The 20,376-nt window shown below is 34.8% G+C and overlaps 1 protein-coding gene across 3 annotated transcripts; it reads right to left on the bottom strand.

The window, feature by feature from the left end:
• Positions 1-3,717: 3,717 nt before the first annotated feature.
• LOC100369600 (KH domain-containing, RNA-binding, signal transduction-associated protein 2) lies at positions 3,718-14,817 on the bottom strand. Of its 3 annotated transcripts, XR_438095.3 has the most exons (10): positions 14,431-14,817; positions 12,152-12,288; positions 11,338-11,454; positions 11,024-11,170; positions 9,723-10,007; positions 9,379-9,452; positions 9,100-9,179; positions 7,644-7,755; positions 4,656-4,728; positions 3,718-4,115 (listed from the first exon to the last, which is right to left on the bottom strand). XR_438095.3 is itself a non-coding variant. In XM_078014288.2 (9 exons), the coding sequence occupies exons 1-8, from the start codon at positions 14,534-14,536 to the stop codon at positions 7,664-7,666; spliced, it is 1,038 nt and encodes a 345-aa protein (XP_077870414.1). In that variant the 5' UTR covers positions 14,537-14,817; the 3' UTR covers positions 6,785-7,230; positions 7,644-7,663. The 3 variants fall into 3 exon arrangements, 2 of the variants coding, with proteins under 2 accessions (XP_077870414.1, XP_002731609.1); XM_078014288.2 differs by lacking the exons at positions 3,718-4,115; positions 4,656-4,728 and adding an exon at positions 6,785-7,230; XM_002731563.4 differs by lacking the exons at positions 3,718-4,115; positions 4,656-4,728 and having other exon boundaries at positions 6,785-7,755.
• Between the last annotated feature and the right edge of the window lie 5,559 nt (positions 14,818-20,376).

The raw sequence follows: 20,376 nt of genomic DNA, 5'->3' as shown, positions 1-20,376 counted from the left end.
ATGTGTATTTTATGTTAATGAATACCAGTCTAATAAACAATAAAGCTTTTGTTGGTTTGTCATGGTCTTTAGTTTACCATACCAATTTTTCCAACATTTTATTCAAAAGGTCCCCACTTCTGAATTTTCATTCAGGTTGTTCGACTTTCCATACAAAGTGTTTTCGACTTTACATACTGTTACTAGTTTTAAAACGTTTCAGAATCAACAACCACGTAACTACTTTCTATTCTTGAGTTTTCATGCAATTGTACAGACTTTAGACAACTTTTATTTTACATGCTGATATCCTGACCTTTTATGCAATGGTTAAAGCTTTCAAGTAAATTGTTTTGACATTCCCTTCAACTGTTATCTTATTTACCCCAACAAGTTTCTCTGGAATTGTCTTACAGTGTGTAATAAAAAATTATTGAGACGTGGGTAAAGTCAGCTAGAGAGTCAGAAAAGTCGCATGAGAAATCGAAAACACGACTTCGGAACATGTTTTCAGAAAATGTTCTAGGGCAATTGTCTGGAAGACTGGTAGAGTTGCATGAAACATCAAAAAGTAAATATAAAATTTCAATCAAAGAAAGCTTAAAGAGTATTGGAGAAGCATTAAAATTAATTCAAAATTAGCCTTTCAAAAAGATGCTTGACATTATTTTCAAAATGTATATACTTGTAATAGAGAAAATACATTTGATTTTACATCTGTAGTTTTCAGTCAAATTAATTCTAGGACCTCTGACAAATTCAATTAAACCTTATTTTCTGAGATATCAGAAATGGGCTAATAATAAATAAATATGCAAGTTTTCCAAAATTAAACTAATCTGTGTGTATACCGAAAATAATTCCTAATTTCCGAGTTACTATTTTTCTCGCGAAATTCGATAGAGGGCGTTCCCAAAGTAACCGGATGACAGCCCGTTCAACGTTCGTGGTGGGGTTGAAATTTGAGCGGCGTCTGCTGCAAGCAATATACTAGTAGTTACTGTTGCCGAAGTCTTATTTTTTTTTACAAACGTTTTGCAAGAATTGGTCAAACTTATTAACTGGTATTGTAATGCCTCAGGCTATTCCTCGAGTTCGTTTAAAAAGAAAAAAACAGCGAAATATCCTGAGATGAATGGCGTAACTTTTCATACATTTCTTTCGTCCAAGAAATCAACACTTCGACGCCAGTGGATTCGAATGCTTCGTCGGACCCTGAGTGGACGTCAAACTATATTCTCGGGTTTGTTCACGGCATTTTCCATCCTGTACCAGTATTTTTTGAGTTCAATAACTGGAGACAGTCGTCTTTCAACCGCAGTTATACATAGATTGAAAAAACGAAGACTGTCAGCTTCCCGAGACGAGCGCAAACGATAACATTGCGCCGGATTTGATGGAAAATTTGTTGCTTGTCGCCTATCCCCACATTGTTCTTCTTGTTCATAATCCTTATGATGGCATTTGTTGCGAAGTTGAAATTAAAATTACTACGGAAGGAAAAAAACGTGCGTCCATTTATATATTAACTGCATCTGCTGATCGCCTGGTGAATGAAATATTAAATCAAACTTACACTACACAGTTACAAACACCAGAAACTATTTTAGAGTTTGATTTAATAATAAACCATGGCTTGTAAAGATTTTCTCTCATGGATCATTTCCGAATACACTCTGCCATAATGAAAATAAATTCTGTATTCTGCACATGATGAAGCTTTACGGAAATGATGCAGTAAATAACCATTATCAAGTCGATATTCTTTCAGTCTGGCTGTTGTCCAGTCACTTCGATGCAACAAATATGAGAATATATCAGCTATTTCAAACAAAGGCAAAGTATGAAGGTTTTTTGCCAAGGTTTTACGTTATACCAGTCCCTCTGGGATAGAGGGACTGTGGTTATACGGAGCTACCAAAGTTATCCTCGACTCGCCGTGTTTTACAGTACGACGACGACTGTTTGACTCTTCGCGATCGTCGGTCTCGAAAAGGCTAACATTTAACTCGTTTGCAAACTCAACAAGTTCAAAAAGTTTAGCTTTACGAACATTGCTGCAAGTTATACCACGATCCTGAAGAAATTTGCGGAGTTCTGGAACTTTTTTGTTTTTCCAATCTATAAATTTACGCATGTAAGAATACAGAACGTAAATCCTCGGGGGCGGAGCTACGTCACAAGACGTTCCACGTTGCTAAGACGCGCACCACTGTACATGTATTTCTATGGGCTTTTTTCGCGCTGCTGTGGAACGCCAGTGAAAATTCGAGAAAACACAAACTCAACTTTGAAGTAATCCTGAACAACCAAATTTATATATGTTACACACGCAGGGCTAATCTTGTTACACTGTTCAGGGGAGTCTCAACAACCATCCCAAAGTACCGTTTTCTGCGAGTTTTTGGCCTTTGTTTTAACAGCCAGGGTTGCCAAGCGCTAAAAATGCCCGGATGTCCGCCCCCGAGGATAACGTCAAACAACCCCACTCAGGCTCGTCATCCGGGTATTTTGGATGCGCCCTCTAGCGGAATTCCAAGGAAAACTGGCAACTCGAAAATTAGGAATTACTATGCAAATTAATCAATTATGCATAAAATTAGGTCTGAAGGTATCATTATGCAAATCAGACAATATGTTAATATAATTAAGATTTTAATGTAAAACTAATATGTTCTGCGCAATGCCAATAGTTCATATTAGGTAATTAACATGCAAACATTAGCCTAAAACCAAGCAGGTCAGGTATCATAGTCCTATGAAATCTAGGTACAAAGTTTTATTGAAATTGGGTGCATATACAAGTTTCATCAAAATTCAATGAGTGGTTTCTTAGATATGAGAGGAAGTGTCGTGGAACAGCTAAAATTTAGTTATTCAGCTTCTCCACAAAAGACTTTCTATGCAACACTGTTTATTACTTTTCCAACTGTTCCGACTTTCCATACATCTTTTACCTGGAAGAAGTTACAGAAATATACAGGCAGGACAATCTGCCAAATGACCAGTCAACTTTCTGCATTCTATTTCACTTTAACACATGAAATGTGTTCTTTTCATTCAACATTCCCGACTTTTCACTAAATTCACATGCAATTTCTTTTGAAATTTTCATGCAACAGACTTACCGTCTTCATTCCACTTTTCCCGTAAGCGACTTTTATGATGAAGATTGTAACATTATGAATGTTCACAAATAAATACAGCATTCTTACAAGGTGGCATTTTTCTGCATTAAATAATCACCTTACTCCAATTAACATACATGTATAGGTATCAATTGAGATAGAGTATGGCTCAATTTTCATTTTGAAAGAACTTTCCCTTAGATTAAGCAGGAACCCGCCATTAGATGGAATCCTGGACAGAATTCCAGCTTACGAGTTTCATTTTTTTTCTTATGAGCCAAAAGCATGTATAATAGTGGCAATCATTCAGAAGTCTGTTCCAACAGGACAAGTACTCCTCCGAATGTAAAGGAGGCTTCTTGCTGCTTTGGTCAACCAGGTTTTTTATTTGCACATGGAAGTTATGAACTGAAAGTTCGGATTCAATGCAATTGCCTCCATTTCTACTGTAGCAAGCAGCCAGATGATAGTTTGCATTATTTAAATTTCCTGTTGAATCACTTTCAACCTCTCTTCTCGTGCGCATGACTATTTTAAGGCAAGGTGAATTCTAAATTTGGGGCCACAATTGAGCCAATCCCATACTAAAGAATCTAAATGTAACAAAGAATTTATTTAAAAAATACATTTTATTCATTTTTAGGACAAAAATATTTTACCATATATACTTTGACAGACGATTTTAAAAAGTTATTTTGACTTTGACAAGGTTAAAATTGTAACCCAACAATTAAATTTTGTTGAGCACAGACATCTGCAGTTTACGAATTACAGCATGTCACGATTAAAATTCTTCAAAGCAGATAACACTCCATTTAACACCAGTAGCACAGACATCTGCAGTTTACGAATTACAGCATGTCACGATTAAAATTCTTCAAAGCAGATAACACTCCATTTAACACCAGTATTTTGTGAATATTTACGAGAGACATTGTGAAGAGTTAAGGAAATGCATTAGTGACAATAACTGCATACATTTCCTAGTTTGTGAATCGTATCGATGATCTGTGGAGAGAACACAGTAAAATAAGGGTTAAAACCATCAGCCAAAAAAAAATCAGAATTTACCTAATTTGAACATTCAAGTAAAATTCAAAATGCTTTGTCAACATAAAATGCAGTAGCAACATTTTTGGTACTGTAAAATGAAAATGCAAAAACAATTTCTTCAAGAATTGACTAATTGATTGAGATATTGTTTTAATTTTGTTTTTATATCCAACATGGAAAGCTTGAAAATTATGGGTATTTACTGGGTTTAATTTTAGATTTTTAGATTTGATGTTGCAAGGTTTGTGAAGGAAACGATTCCTTTCTATGGTTAAATTCACCGGGTTTATGATTCAGACATCCATAAATTGTAATTGAGCCTGATATAGTACTTTCCGTCCAGAACAAAATCAACATATCACCCCCATTTCACATTGAACAAATTGAGACAAAGTCTGTTGAAGTCACCCATGAATTTATCAAAATAACTCTAGCAGTACCACAGAATATCCAGAGCAGGGGTTCTCAAAACAAGTACAGAAATTTATTACCTACCATTTCTCTTCAGAATCTCTTAATTCTATAACTTCACAAGCTCTATGCATTTCAGTCAGATGTGTCAGTTACCCTACAGAAAGTGTTATAATAAATATTAGCCATCGATAATGATAGATTCAAAATGAAAAGCGATAATAGTTGTCGAATACAGGTAATATTATACAAGTTTGTTTTCATTGTTCTACATTTGAAAGGGGCACATGGTTAACAAAATGACAACCTAATAATGAAAGTACAATTATTCACACAAGGGTTAACAATGTGTCGAGTGTAAATAGAACAATGAAAAGATCAGGGAGAGGAGTGGGCGTTGAATTCAGTACATTTAGCATCTTATTTGTCAAATTTGTTTGATCTATGTTCAAATTAACAGACATCTTATAGGCATTAGTAATTGTGGCAACATTTTTTTTTTTAAACTTTGGTTGGGCAAACCCATATTGAATTACCAACATCACATGAACAAAATCTTCCTCGGGTCTCATTTATTATATTACAGCAACAATCAGGGCATTAATACAAGGACGTTAAAATAAATTTATTTTTTTAAAAAGAAAAAAATTCATGCCATACTAAATTATTTGGTTACTCACAAAAAGCTCATTAAACAATACATTACCTTAAAAATGGTTATATCTGGTAACAGGCCTCATTTAAATAAAGCTCCCTATATTCTTCTTTAACTTTAATACAGCTGCATTTAGGCATTTAAATCATTTAATGCTTGGACTGAAGCTTCAGGTGTTTATAACATTAATGAAAGACTTCCAGCTGGTGATAGTATTATCATTTAGTTTATTTGTTTAATGATTGGATGTGTACCAATATACACAGACTACCATTTATCTTCATTATGTCAGCTATCCGCATTCAGATGAATTAAAAGGGAGTTTGATGAGATGAACAGCAGGCTTGCTAGAACAGCACAAACCCCAGAAAATGCAAAGGAAATATTTACAACTTCTAACAAGTTATTCACATTTATAAAACTGATCTTGCTTAAACACACTGACTGGTGTAAAATTTATGGACAAAAAGTCATTGTTTGGTTGCTGCCAAAATATGCTTTTCAAATGAAATACATTTTAAACTTATTTCAGCAGTTTTGACATTGAACTTTAGTGTCTGGAGAACACTGAAGTTCATGATCTGATCATTATCAATAAGTACAACTAATGAAAATTTAAGATGTGCTGTACTAATGATTAATGACAGGGCTTTTTCTAGAAAAAAAACTGCAAGAGGGAATACTGCAATTCGGCGGCGCAACCAATTGGGGGAGATAGGGTTCTCCCTGCCAAGGTGTGAAGTTTTTGATAATTCTAATTTAAAAGGAAGCATTTTATGGCTTTGGGGCAAAAATTACAATCAGACAGGTAACAGTTGAAGACTTGCCACATGTGACCCCAGGTCAATCAGAATTTTACGGTTGTCAGAGGATCTGCTCCCCAGGGTAAGAGGGCGCATGGAATGAGGGCGCTCCGCCCGTTTAAAAAAATCCCTGAATAATATCGTTTATATGTGAATGACAGCATGAGACAATTAGTAGGTGAAAGCTGGTAAAATACACGACTATACCTCAAGAGAAGTTAGAATAAGTAACATTGTGTAGGTGATGAATCTATTTGAATTGTCTTTAGATTTCAATTTAGGGCTTTGAGTATCATGTGACCATTGCAAGTGGGAGAATTTTGCCACCTACAGAATACAGACTGAAATTGAGGGGGGATAGTATCTTTATCTCTGGCATTTAAAGCAATTGAAACATTAAATCTTAAAGACCGATAGGGCAGTACTCTCCACATTGTTTTTCTCCTAATGACCAAAACTTTAATTATGTATTTTTTAAATAAGCTTTTTTAACTGCCTTTGTGGACATTCATCCATTCTTTTAATAGTCAAATTTTAAGATGGATAAATGTTACAACTAATCTATTACAATCAATGCAGTCCCAAAATTATGGCATTGACGATTATTAGTATACTTTCTCACTTTTAAAAAAGTGGAGAAGACCAACATCGCACAGGTTGAAATATGTATGGTGTAAATTGGAAACTAAGTGAAGAAATCTGAAAGATTCCAATTTCGAATTAAATTGAAAATCCCTAAAATTCAGAATTAACAATTTTATTTATAGAATAACTTTATTTTCTTAAAAACTTAGAAGAGTTACGGCTTGGACAGTTATAGATGAAATAAAAAGACAACTTTATGACATAATTACAACTACGGTTTCTAATAACTAATAAAAATAAAGAATACATATAATCTTGTTGACAAAAATGAATTTTAAGATAAGAAAATGACCAGGAGAGTTTAACAATAAGTAGTACCAGTATAACACCTATATTATAAATAACATTTCAAACTGAAACGGTTCAGTTCAATTATCACAAGTGTTCAATGAACTGCTGTGCTAGCTTCAGCTTTAAGTTAGAAATTTAATTAAGTGTGTATATCAGAAGAACAAATAAACAGCTAGAAGCGACAAAAATAAATACTCTGCAGTGTTAAATCAGGATCGTTGAACACACTCCTGTATTACTCTATTGAATATCTTGTTTGGTATTCCTTCAATGTTAAAACAAACTTAACATGTTAATATCCCAGTTTAAATGGGGTCAGTGAGAGAAAATGCATGATTGTTGTTTTAATGATCACTGGACAGGCATAGTATACACGATTTAAAGCCTTCTAATTAAAAACAATTCAACAGTTTTTCATATAAATGGCAGCAAAATATTAACACTTATGAATATGACAAACTACAGGTAATTATGATCACTAACATTTAAATAATATCTGAAGCAATGAAATTTAAATCATTTACTCAATGTTTATCTTTTAAACTTTTTACTTCATCTATGCTTCAAAATTATTAAAATCTTACTGTCCGTTTACAATGCAGACATTTTACAATGTTTTATACTCAAATATATTTAGACTTTGATAAGAACTGGTGGTAACAACTTGGCAATAGCTACCTTTTAGTCGGACACTTGGTTTAAAATCGTGAATATGGATGGGTTCTTGGACCAGGTTTGATTGGTGGAGATTTGAAGCGGGCACCACCACTACTCCAGCTTTGATCACCACCTGAAATAAACAGTTCATAGGTGAATATTTTTTCAAGTATGAAGGTTACATAGAAAGTAGTAAATACAAAATGTGTTTTTTGGATACAACTGATAGTGCCAACCTTGTGCAGTGTTTGTGACCAAACATTGCAGAAGAGTGGTTAATTTGCTTAATAATAATACATTTATTGGCACAATTTGAAATTCATGAAGGCCATTGAGGAGACTACTGTATTTGCTAGAGTAAAAACTAAAACTAATCATAGTTAACACACTGAATCAAATGTTAGGAAAACGAGCCATGCATGGCACAGTCCCAGTTAGTTATCGAATTTAAGATATAAAGTTATGTTTATAGTATATATAGCTGGAATATAAACATGTCAGGAATATGATTATGATGATTGTTTAACATTTAAATGATTGACATTTGTATCTGATCGTCAAACGAGTATTGAGAGATATTGCTCTGGAACAGCATTAATAAAACAAAATCAGCCATTCTGAATACATGTATAATGAATATATAAAATTTGAACATAGCGAGTCAAAGCATGTCAGAGATATGGCTCTAGAAGCCCATTCATTGAAACAAAATGGCTATTCTGAATCTGATCTAACAAATAAAATAACGTGCATCAGGAACCCGTAATGTCTAATGAATGTATCCCAAGTTTGAACAAAATCTGTCCATAAATGCAAGAAATGCTTGATTTTGATGATTTTTAGCACAAAATTTGCCACCATTCTGCCATTTTTAATAGGATTGTCAAACCAATATATCTGTACATCTATGACATAATGTATAATAAACGTTTAAAATTTGAACATAATCACAGCAAGTCAGAGATATGGCACTAGAACTACATTTATTAAAACAAAATGGCCACCAGTTGGCCATTTCAAATCATATCTGAAAACAAAATGATGTGCATCAAGGTCCTATAATGTCCAACGTATATACCAAGTTAGAACAAAATCCATCAGTAAACAGCCAAGAAATGCTTGATTTTGATGATTTTTAGAACAAAAATGGCCGCCATTCTGCCATCTTGACTCAAACCGTGAAACAAATTGATGTGTATATTAATAATATTATGTATGATGTATGTGTGAAGTTTGATTGTGATTGGTCCAGGCATTTCTAAGATACAGGTCCGAACGCACACATTGACGGAAGCACTGAGGTCAAAACACAAGTCCCTGTTTTCGGACTGCGTCCGGACGGGGGATTAACAATCAACCTCATGCCAAATTTTTCAATCTGATCGATTAAATTGTTCAGTATGTATGTACCCGCAGTCAGTTGGCTCTTAATATCAATGTGTATATACTAAAAAAAGTACAGTGAAAAGATACTAACCATAGCTTTGCCCAAAATCATTACCACCACCCCCACTTGGGTAGCTGGAGTCATAGTAACCATCATCGCCACCACTTGCACTGCAATAGAACACATACGTTAAACAAATCTAAGCAAAGACTACCCAAGGTACATATATATCAAGCATCACAGCAACCAGACTTGTAGTTTTTAAGAAAAAATAAAAATGACGCGGACGACCGCCAATCACTTGCATGATAAAATCCACTCGACAAAATCAACAGCGAAACTGAAAATACTTTGAAGACTTCAACTTACCCTGAATTGTCCATATATGATGAAGAAGAATCAAAAAACTGGTCGTAGCTCTGTTCGTACGGCTCCTCAAATCCCTGTCAACAAGTGAAATTATAAATGTCTTTTAATTTTACTATCTCAAGTGAATGCAGACGTTGACAAGTAGTAATATCAATACTGTTGTCATGTCGATTAGTAAATTTGGTCACACCACAGTACAAGGCTGCAAAAGAAGATGAAGTGAAGAATACTTCTTTGGAGCAAAACCAACGTTGAACATTTGTTGTAAAATCTTCAGTCTCAGAAAGGGAACTACCACAAAATTATTTCAAGAACAATTTTCAGTACATACAAATTTAACTTACAAATGAATCTGGCTTACTCGGCCTTCCAGCACCCGGACTGCCAAACATTGATCCACCACGTGCACTGCTACCAAAACCACCTCTGCCCCCAGCAGGTGCTGGCCCTCTTGGCCCGGACGACATCCCTCCTCTAAATCCAGAGCCGCCACGTCCAGAACCACCTGGTCCACCCCTGCCTCTCATTGGCCCTCCACGACCACCACGTCCCGAAGGGGGAGCATCAAGCGTGCCATTTATAACTGCAAGTTCTCTCAACTGATCCTGTCTGATGTCATCATTGTTATCCTGTTAAAAAAAATTATTATGAATATCACACCATGTAAATCTCTAATACAAGTCTGTTCCAGATTTGAGAGCGTTCATCCAAAAGTCAATGCATTAAAATGTTTGCAATACGAAAATCTTTATGTTGCTGAGAGATTGCGTAAACTAAGAAAGATTACTCGCTACAATAGGAGCATTTTCTCTAAACTGCAGGGCTGTGGTGGGGGACATCTATCAACTGAACACGTCCACACAGCACTGTACGCAGGATTAGCTCTGACATGGAAGATGAGGATGAACCGGGTGTTATTGCCCTAGATGAAGTTTCTGCTGACCTTGACTTATGGACTGATTTTTATATTTGAATCAATTGAATGAGTTGTCTGTAAGAATACATGTTTTTTTTCCCTCAACAAGCAATTAAAACACATTTCATATTCTTGTATTTATTTATAGCTTACAAGTTAAGTACGATAACTGTCAACGTGACATAACAAAGTGATTTCCAAATTTGCTTCGCAAGGAATGAGCATTATGTTTGTAATACGTTATCACTGAAGACACATACCAAATGAGACATCAACCAAAAAATTAAGGTATACACAATATTTTGGGCCAGTGCATTTCACTCTTGGCCAGTGATTTTTTAAAGTTACTGGCCTGCTTGGCTGGTACGAGTTTCACACACTGGACCAACATCACAGACAAAGGACAAGCAACACGAGCAAGTGTCCAAGCACCACGGTAAGATGACGCTTCAAAAGCCTGGGGAGAACACTGAAGTGTTATGGACAACCTCTGCATAAAGCTTGAAGTGATTTGTCGAAAGCATGTACAAGACGACGTACATGAATTTGTAAAAGCAAAATGGTTGCAAGTCAACATTTTTCGACCAAATTACCTAACGTGTCATATGTATCAGATGAAGTATGTGTGAAGTATGTGTATGTGTGAGCTTTGAAAAGAAATGGTACAAAGATGTGCCCTGGACATTCATACAAAACCAATCTAGGTCTAAAAATGGATAACACACTCACAGGTATTAAGTATTTTCGTAGCTCTCTTAAGGCATGTCCAACTCTAGTATGAGCATCAGGTGGTAATGAATATGCTTCAACAAGAATGTGCAACTCTTCACTCAAATGGCTAAATTTAGCTTCGCCACCAGCTCTCAGGTCATCTTCCTGCAATACAAAGTGAACTTAATCTCAGCGCCAACTTATTCATTAGTTCCTGGTTTGAGCTAACATTCAGAGCTGCACAGCAAAACAAGTTAGCTGGCAATGTTGCCATTTTTATGTACAAAACAGTTTGTCAGTCATAAAGCATCAACAAATAAAACACAACTCACCCTTTTTTTATCTCTCATAGATCCTTTCCCAAGAATGGATATTTTTGTACCAGTTTCTGTCTGCATTCTTTTCAAGGAATTGCCACGTGGACCAAGAATTTTGCCAATGAAGTTAAACTGGAAGAATGAAAAAACAAACATCAGTTGCACAGCCACTGATACGACTGCAAATTGTCTACACACTTGGGCATACAAATTAACAGAGCAGTAATTGCACTGCATTCATTCCGCAGTACAAAACCTGGCAAAATCTAATGAACAAATTGACAATTTATTCAAATGGTGGATGAGAAAGCTCACTCAAGTTATTCACTAGTATGTAAATGACAGGCGTCAAAAATGAATCGCATTTTAAGTCTTATTCAATATTCCATTTATAACATGTGCACTTGTAGGTGAGACTTGCTTATAACAATGTTGTTTCTCAATACAATAAGCACATGGGAGGGGTTGATCGTGCCAATATTGGCATCTGCATTTGCTTTACAGCAGGTAAATTTTTCAATAGAAGTGCGCTGTAAACCAAGTTATTGTATTTGAATTATTGAAATGCTATATCTGTGACTGTAGAATACTTTATTTTAGCTTGGAATTTATTTTCGCTATTTTCGCTGAAGAGATGATTCCGTGAAAATAAATCCAGCGAAAATACTTTTTTTTCTATATTTCACATTAATCTCATCAAAAATCAGTGAAAATAAATTCCAAGCAAAAGGCCCAAAAAACCTTTTCAGCGAAAATAAAGTATTCCACAGTATTTACACAAATGCATGTTTGACTAAAATAACAAATAATGTATTATAATATAACTTACTTTTGGATGGTCCTTTACTGGCACAATAACTCTCTCAGAGACTCTGATGGGTTTGTCATGTGTAAGATCAATAAATTTAAAACCTTTTGGGCTTTTAATAATCTCATCCCCTTCAGTGTCTTGTACCTTTTTAATTTCTGAATACAAAAACGATTATAGTTATATTTCGGTGCAACATCAAAGTATTATTATCTATTGTCTTCATGCTAACAAGATTATTTTCTTCAGTGTTCTAGTCAAGAAATGCATTTCAATAGAGTTGGTTTTTAACTACACACAATGCCACCAGAACAGACAATTGCAATTTCCACAGATCAAGTTAACATTAACAGTGTTCTCCCCAGGCCTCTGAAGCGACACGGTACCGCGACGCTTGGACACTTGGTCGTGATGCTTGCCCTTTGTCCGTGACGCTTGGTCACTCAGCCGTGATGCTTATATTTTTGTTTACAAGTGTCAGTCTCGTCTTGCACGTATTTAAAACAATAACATGTATTGATCGATTTAGGTAATCCCGCTTTTGTTAGCCATACAAAGACAGTGATAAAAACGGAAGTCTGCAATATGTTGCGAAGTCTTTCAAAGGTGCAGAGCCTCCAAATCAAAAAAAAAATAACTAGAATAGTAATAATTTGCCCATTGCACGCAACCGCAACAATGTGACAAAACAAGTCACGGCGTACGTCTGGAAGATCAACCCCGATTTGCTGCACTCTGATTTGTTATCACTCAATCGCTGGTGACATTATTTACTCCAAAATTAAAAAAAGAACAAGTGAAATTAAGTTGCATTGGAAAGAAAAGTATGAATAATTCAACAGCAGACGAGACGGGATGAGACAAAACAAACTCTGACCTCTGGAAATACCCCATTCATAGGGTACCTTAGTACAGAAAAACGCTGCCCTAAGGCGACATAATGCACGTTGCAACATTGTGACCGATGCATGCTGGGCTATCAGGGGTTCTGATCAAGGTAACAAAGATGGCAGCGCAGAATGCATGATTTTCCGCGATGTTTAAAAACAACATCTCGTTGGCAATTTAGATGTAATGCTTATGATAATCATCAATGAATAGTTTTAATAAACAATTTGTGTATTTCACACCAAAAAGTCAGATACCGATGATCGCAATAGCAGCGGTGAATACCCGTCCAACGCAATGCCGTCAGCTGACAATGTTATGGTGATCGTAGCGTTGTACTCGCAAGGTATATTGCAATGAAAAATCGCCGAACTGCCATTGTAGAATTTTTTTTTAATTATTGATTTATTAATTTCAACATATTTCGATATCTTGCCGACTTTATATATTTAACCAAAAAATGTTTTCCCCGACGTTTATATGAACCGACAGTGACATGGGCACTAAAACTTATACACAATGATGAACCAGTTACATCCATGGATAACAGTATATTCACTGACTGGCTATAACACAAGTTTTTCAATTTTTTTTTCCTTTTTATGATGTTCCATTTCAAACTTTATTTGACTTGATACAAAAACAAAAAATACAATGCAGTAAAATGATATAAAATTTATCAGATATAAAAATATCTTGTCTTTAATTAATTGTATATTGACAATATTTGTTGGGGAAAAACTGATTATTATGCAAATAAAAATTATGCAAATTAGATGCATTGTTATGCAAATTGGCCGTGAAATTGACATGAAGTCTGGGGAGAACACTGATTAAAATACTAGTACTTTGACTAATTCTCGTGTAATTTATGTAATCCGTGAATTTCATCACTATATTTTAGAAAGTACGACATTCAAAAATAGTGAACAATAGTTGGACGACGACATCATCGATGCCGATTCTGTTGTTTCACAAAGGACGTTTGTGTGTGATAAAGGGGTTCATTGTCAAAATAAAATAGTTACGTTTCTTTGCGTTTATACTTTCAAGTAGCTTTCAGAATCCAATAATACGTACATACAAAGTAAAACAAATCCAAAGTGCACTTTTAATTCGATAGAATAAACCAGCTTCATTTCAAAACCTTTTGAACACATGTCGTTCGGCGACGGCCGCCATTTTGAATATGCGCAATACAAAAGAACATGACTCAATTTTAATGTTATCAAAAATACCTAAATTAAAACACAGAAAACGCAACATCCATCATTAATGGTTCGGGAGGAGGTTACTCACGGACAAGTGAAGATGATTTAACAACAGAAACAATGATTTTAGATCGAAAAATTAAACAAAGAAACAAACGTCTGAAATTTAAAATTGATGAAAAAAACGTGTAGTTTACTCACCATCGTCAATTAACTGAACAGCAAGTTGGTGGCCTGCGCTCATCAACTGATCTCTTTCATTCTGTAATTCAGCAAGTTGCTGATCTTTTGATGTTGTTTCAGTCATTGTTGTTGGTAAAGGTCGGTCAAGAACTGAAAAAAGCAAGTAGCGAAGCTGTCGAAATCCACGCGCTGTCAACAAATTCAAGTGAAGTCTGTACCTATTACAGCTTTTCACTTTGCATATTCTGCCGCACACAAAAATAGTGCACAATAAATAAACGTTGTATCGTTTGTAATATGACTAAAATCTACACTCCTGTATAGTTATTAACTGCATCTAGTTGACATATATACAATATATGTGTCAGCAGTTATTTAAAAACTAAACGTTTTCTAAATATCACACGGCGCGCGTCAATTCGTTAAATAGTGTCAAGAAATAAAGCCCGTAAATAGTTCCACAAAACGGCCTTTGACATTTAAAAGTCACGTGACATGCTAAAAAATGCAGCTGGCCGCTCATGACGTTTCGTGATTGGTGAAATCCACAACCCTCAGTGTTGACAGGTGGTGTCAAACCACGGCCGTTCAAATACTAGTAACCATTACAGACAGGAACTAAAAGCAAGTGCGATCCAGTCTAATATTTTGCAATGACGACAACGAACAATGCTAAATGTATAAATTATATGAGTATGTATTGTATACCGTACGATTGGGGAATATCAACTATAGTTATACGTATTTTTTTTAAAGGGCGGCAGTCGTGTCGCGTCCTGTTCGATATGGGACTCATAGCGACGTATACAACGCGTGTAAAATACATTGTTTATTTACATGAAATTCGACACACGCGCTGCGCGACGACCACCGCGCTTTAAATATCATATATTGTTTCAAATTCATTATTATGAAATATAGTAGATAGTATTTGGTAATCGTAGTCCTAAGTAGCTATTAAAAATAGCTAGACGATAAAGAGCCATTGCTTGAAACTACTGAGTCGCTTTATACATATTTTGAGAACCACGAGCCCCAATGGCGAAGTGAAAAATATCAGAGAGAGGAACTGAATATATTCACCTGAATAGACCAATTGCGGGTTTCTATGTCATGTGTTATTTTTGTTCGAATGCAAAATAACAATCCGTCATTCTGTCGTCCTTATTAGTAGACTTTTTTTATAATTTTAATAATTTCGCTGACTTCATATGACTTCAAGCAATTCAATGAGAGAGTCGTCACCTGCGCATGCGTCAGATGGTCATAGCGTATCATTGGCTGGTTCCCGCCTCAAGTGTCATGGCGTACCAAGCCACAAGAGGCCGGTAACTAGTAATGAATCCGGCATTCTGATTGGTCCGTCACTTTCTCGTTGCTTGTTCTATTTCCCTTGGTTACCTGACGGCAGCGCTTACGCTCGTGGCCGTTCAGGGGTTTCCTTTTACTTTCGAAAGTTGGGTGAATAAAAAACTGTTTCTTTTGTTATAAATTTTCACAGAAACAGCGAGGAATGTCAGAAACATCTCAAATGTGTAAATCTAAGCAGGCAGTATGTTTGAGCATGGCTTTATTGTAGTATTATAGACATGTTTACGCAGAACGGAACTTGGAATGTTTTCAAATTACGTCACTCAGTCACGTGCCTTCCGGCCGGAAAACCGGCCCAAATGGAACAATATGGCGATTACTAGTTACCTGCCATTCTCTACCATCGGCCCCACGGACCTCTGTAACCACAACTTGTGCGCACAGTCACTGCGCATCTTCCTCCGCGCACTGAACCCTGAACTACATTTACATAAACACAGAAATGCAAACAAGCGGAGGCACGATCGTCATTCACTGTTTTAGTTTTTCGACTGCTGGATTATCATTTTATATCAAGCTCGGAAGCCGTAAAGCCGAAGCTGATAATATAACGACCATCTTAGAATCGTATTTAGATAAGATTTCCTTATTTTGTTTTTAATAGTATTTTGTTATGCAATCGGTGGAGCAATATTAGGAAATGTTATATATGAACTCATGATTGCGGATAATTTGTTGGTTTTCGTAAAAACCGTGAAACTTTTAATTTAATTAATAATTATTTTTGTTGCATTGTCAAACACTAAATTTCTTTGTTGTTCGTATTTTTACATGATTTGAGACAGAAGTATGGAGTGTGTAATATCAAGACGTTAATCCACCGGCTAGGCCCAAATAAAGTTACACAAGCCATAGGTCGTGAAACAGGGTCAGCAGATGCAGTATGTCGTTCTGTGTCAATTTTAATGAAGCACTCTTCATCCACTGTAAATCCAGTAGACACACGTATGTAGTTCCGGAAGAAGTTTTACTTCGAGGTACACAAGTACTACAAAAGTTAAGGATATTTATGAAAACCCTTGGACAATCATGTAATGGATTGAAAGGAATTAATTCATCGCCATTTCAGAAATTCAACAAATATGACCTACTAACTAGAGTGGCATTACTCGTGTCAAGATTGAAAACTGGACTCTCAAGTGATAGTGATTCTGATACAAGTACAATATTCATAACGATCAATATCTCGCGTTTTACCATTTTTTTTCAAACCATAGGTTGGTAATACTTGCAATGTCACTTTTATACAAATTATTTCTTTCTCTGCATGATAATGAAATTTAAAGCTAGGGTGCTAAATTGTTTTTTTTAGAGATATGGTTACTGTACAAAGTCACCTGTGTAGCTTTATAATACTAATGCATGTCCAGTCAGTAAGCATTTATGGTAAAACATCTATAACTAGAGGATGTCTGAAATCTTACTTTTTCAGTAATAAAGTTGTAAATATTTGGAGCACTTTACAACGAATAAGCTTTAAGTGGCCTCAAACATTGTATTATATTAGTATAAGTAAAAAACAAATCATAACACAATGAAAATTTTCACATAGGATTCCAATCTTTATTAATTACCATCATTATGATAAAAATACAGTTCAATTACAACTTGTAACCTTGGGATTATAAATAATTTTTTTGATATTTGGGGACTAATAAAGGTTACCAGGGGCCATGGATATACAGATCTCTTCCATGTTGAGAAAACATCTTTAAATTGACATGTGTACATGCACTTATTTATATATATTCTGTATAGAAGAAATTGTTGTATTAATTGGAATACTAACATGTTTATAAGTTAATGCTAATCTGATGATAAAGTAAAGGCACATTGATTGATGCAAATGTGTGGTATTATTAATTTATTATTGAATGGATAATGGACGTATATATATGTGTATAGCAAACATTCTTGTGATATACATGTATACATATAATTTTATAATGGGATTCTATTACATGTATACACTATAAAAATAAATTTATTATGAAAGTCTAACAAACAAATGATTTGAAATACTACTGTTGTCCAAATGTAGGCACTTGTTCAAGGGTAAACCTTGACCCTCCCAACGCTCAAGGTAGAAGTCTACTCATATACGCAGAATTTATCTATTTTTTAATAAATTGTACTTCTAGGCAATATATTGACTTAAAAAAAGTTGGGGGTCACCAGGTTAATTTTCAAGAAAATCATGGTTGTATTTTAGTGGATAGTGGCTATTTTGGCAGTATTATAGTGCTTTTACCATAGATTCCTATGGCAGAGATATTATGCCATATGTCAAATTGTAGGCTGGTGACATAGGCTGAAAAAAATATATATTGTTAATGAGGGGTACTTTTTGTTTTCCTGAATTTTTTTAAAAACCTTGGTTTTAAAAATGTTGAAAAATGCAATTTTTGCTTAACATTGCGTTCTATGGAATTGTTCTAAAAATAGCGATTTTTGAAAAATATTAGGACAAGTTTCTCAAAATACGACACTGTTCACACAAAAGAATGCTATTTTATGGGGCAATAGCTCCACGATTTTACATAATAAACCAATGAACACTGTCATGCGATTTATGACCAACTTTCTCAAAAAATGCTGAGTAGGCTTCTACCTTAAATCAATACTTGTACCATTATTGGTCATGTGACCTTTGTTCTGGTTGTAACCGCACTTGTGTTGATATGCAAAGTGTAGTTAATACAGATGACAATACATAACATGCAAACCACTATTGAAATTCAGCCTTACACCAATGCAGACAAATATCTGTTGAAAATTAAAAAAATATTTGTTCACAGACTGAAAATTACTAGTACTACCCTTTAAATTGGTCTTATCTTACTTGACCTACTAATTGTGAACCACATTTACTGTATTAGCTCTGTCAATAGACAAAACACTTATTTATTTACACATATATATGTGCTTCTAATAGAGCAAATATGGTATTGGATTTGAATTATCAGGAGTTTTTCATGGGGTAAAGTACCCAGGTAAAAGAGGTGTTACAAATTTAACACAGGTATGATTATATTGGAGGTGCACTTAAATTATGGCAGTTGACTTAAAGACAATTAGTGCAGCACATCCCTGGGGAGCAATGCTCTTTTGTGAATCCAAACACAGACAACATATATTGTTGTGCAATACATTATTATATTCTCTTGCATGCCAGGAACATTCTCAGCAATATTTTGTAACTGTGGTAACTGGTCCAGCTGTACAGCAGTCAGAGTGCCACTCAATGCCATGAAAAGAGCCATAATAAAAAAGACAGTTGTGTGTTCAGCTCTTTGTAGGTTTTACAAAATGTTTTTACTCTGCGAGAAAAAAAATGAACATGTTTAGTCAAAATAGAATATATGAAAAATGGTACTTGTAACAGAAATACTTGAAAATGAAATACAACAACAACCAGAAACTGTGAAAGTTATTTTGCCCACTAAAATTAGAATGACATACACGTAGCAGCTATAGTGCGCATTGTGACTGAATCTATTTCAACAATAGCAGAAGCCAAGATAAAAATAAATCTAAATTAGTATCTTATTATAATTTTAATCCTTATAATATTTACATGATCAATGTCAAATTTATATTGTCGAGCAGCACACTTGCATTGAGAGTGGGTACATTTTGTATAGGACAAATAAAATAGTATTGTTTATGGAAACACTGAAATTAATGTAGGTAGGTATAACTTTTATTTTGATTAAAGTGTTAATAGCTGTAACTATCTATCTTTTTTTCTCTTATTTTTGTTTTTAATAAAACATTTCCTGTGTCATTAGTGTCAATTTGTAGCGGCCATCGCCAAAATGTGGACTTTGAAAGCATAGCATATACACTATGTATATCAATGTAGTATATTATTAAAATAAATTGTAAAAAAATGAGATCTAATTGTTTATATTAGCTTATTTAAAAGACAATCTAAAATGCACCTTGTCCAATACTTCTGAGAAACACATTATTTATTCACCCACGGTTACTAAAAACCGTGATTCACCGACCACCACTAGTAATTTGTTTTCCTTGTATAAAAATTTTATTATATAACCACAGAACAGTGAGCAGAAAAACAACGGTGACGATTAATATTTTACCACACTAGCAACCGATGATAAACCTCAGACAACAAATAAATGTATTAGTTATCTAAGGATAAACACACACAATTTACGGCTTGTTCCCTGAATAGTCTCTGTGGTGAATAAACAATGGTAAAGTTCTCCAAATTAACACTTACCTACATGTTGGGATTCAAGGCATCATAGCATGATTTCACAATCGGATCGGAGGCTGCCATTTTAAAATCTCCCGGGAAACTATTTACGCCTTGTAATCAATCCATAAAAATGTAGTCCTTTATCAAAATAGCCATTTACGTCCACAAAGCACGATAAAACATAATACTTTTACTATATTTATTTAAACCAACTACTTTATGAAGTATTTGAATCATTTTGATACTTTTTTCCAGTTCAATTAATGCAAGAACGTATTTATTTATCACGATTCTTGATAAAATCACCGCTTGTGGTGGCAAGGGTTACCGGAGGATGGCGCGTGACCCTTGTTACGCAGGATGGT

This window comes from Saccoglossus kowalevskii, chromosome 18, assembly GCF_978046115.1.
Source record: "Saccoglossus kowalevskii chromosome 18, keSacKowa6.1, whole genome shotgun sequence".
Taxonomy (NCBI): Eukaryota; Metazoa; Hemichordata; class Enteropneusta; family Harrimaniidae; genus Saccoglossus; species Saccoglossus kowalevskii.
The sequence above is the reverse complement of the archived record's forward strand: the minus strand, read 5'-3'. Positions and strand labels throughout refer to the sequence as shown.

Bases quoted from the DNA above. Each gene is read 5' to 3' on its own strand.
- LOC100369600 (XM_002731563.4), bottom strand. From the start codon at position 14,536: ATGACTGAAACAACATCAAAAGATCAGCAACTTGCTGAATTACAGAAT. The intron at 9,453-9,722 runs GTAAGTTAAATT...ACTTGTTGACAG, and splicing joins CGAGTAAGCCAGATTCATTT to GGATTTGAGGAGCCGTACGA. The intron at 7,756-9,099 runs GTTAGTATCTTT...TGTTTATTTCAG, and splicing joins TGATTTTGGGCAAAGCTATG to GTGGTGATCAAAGCTGGAGT.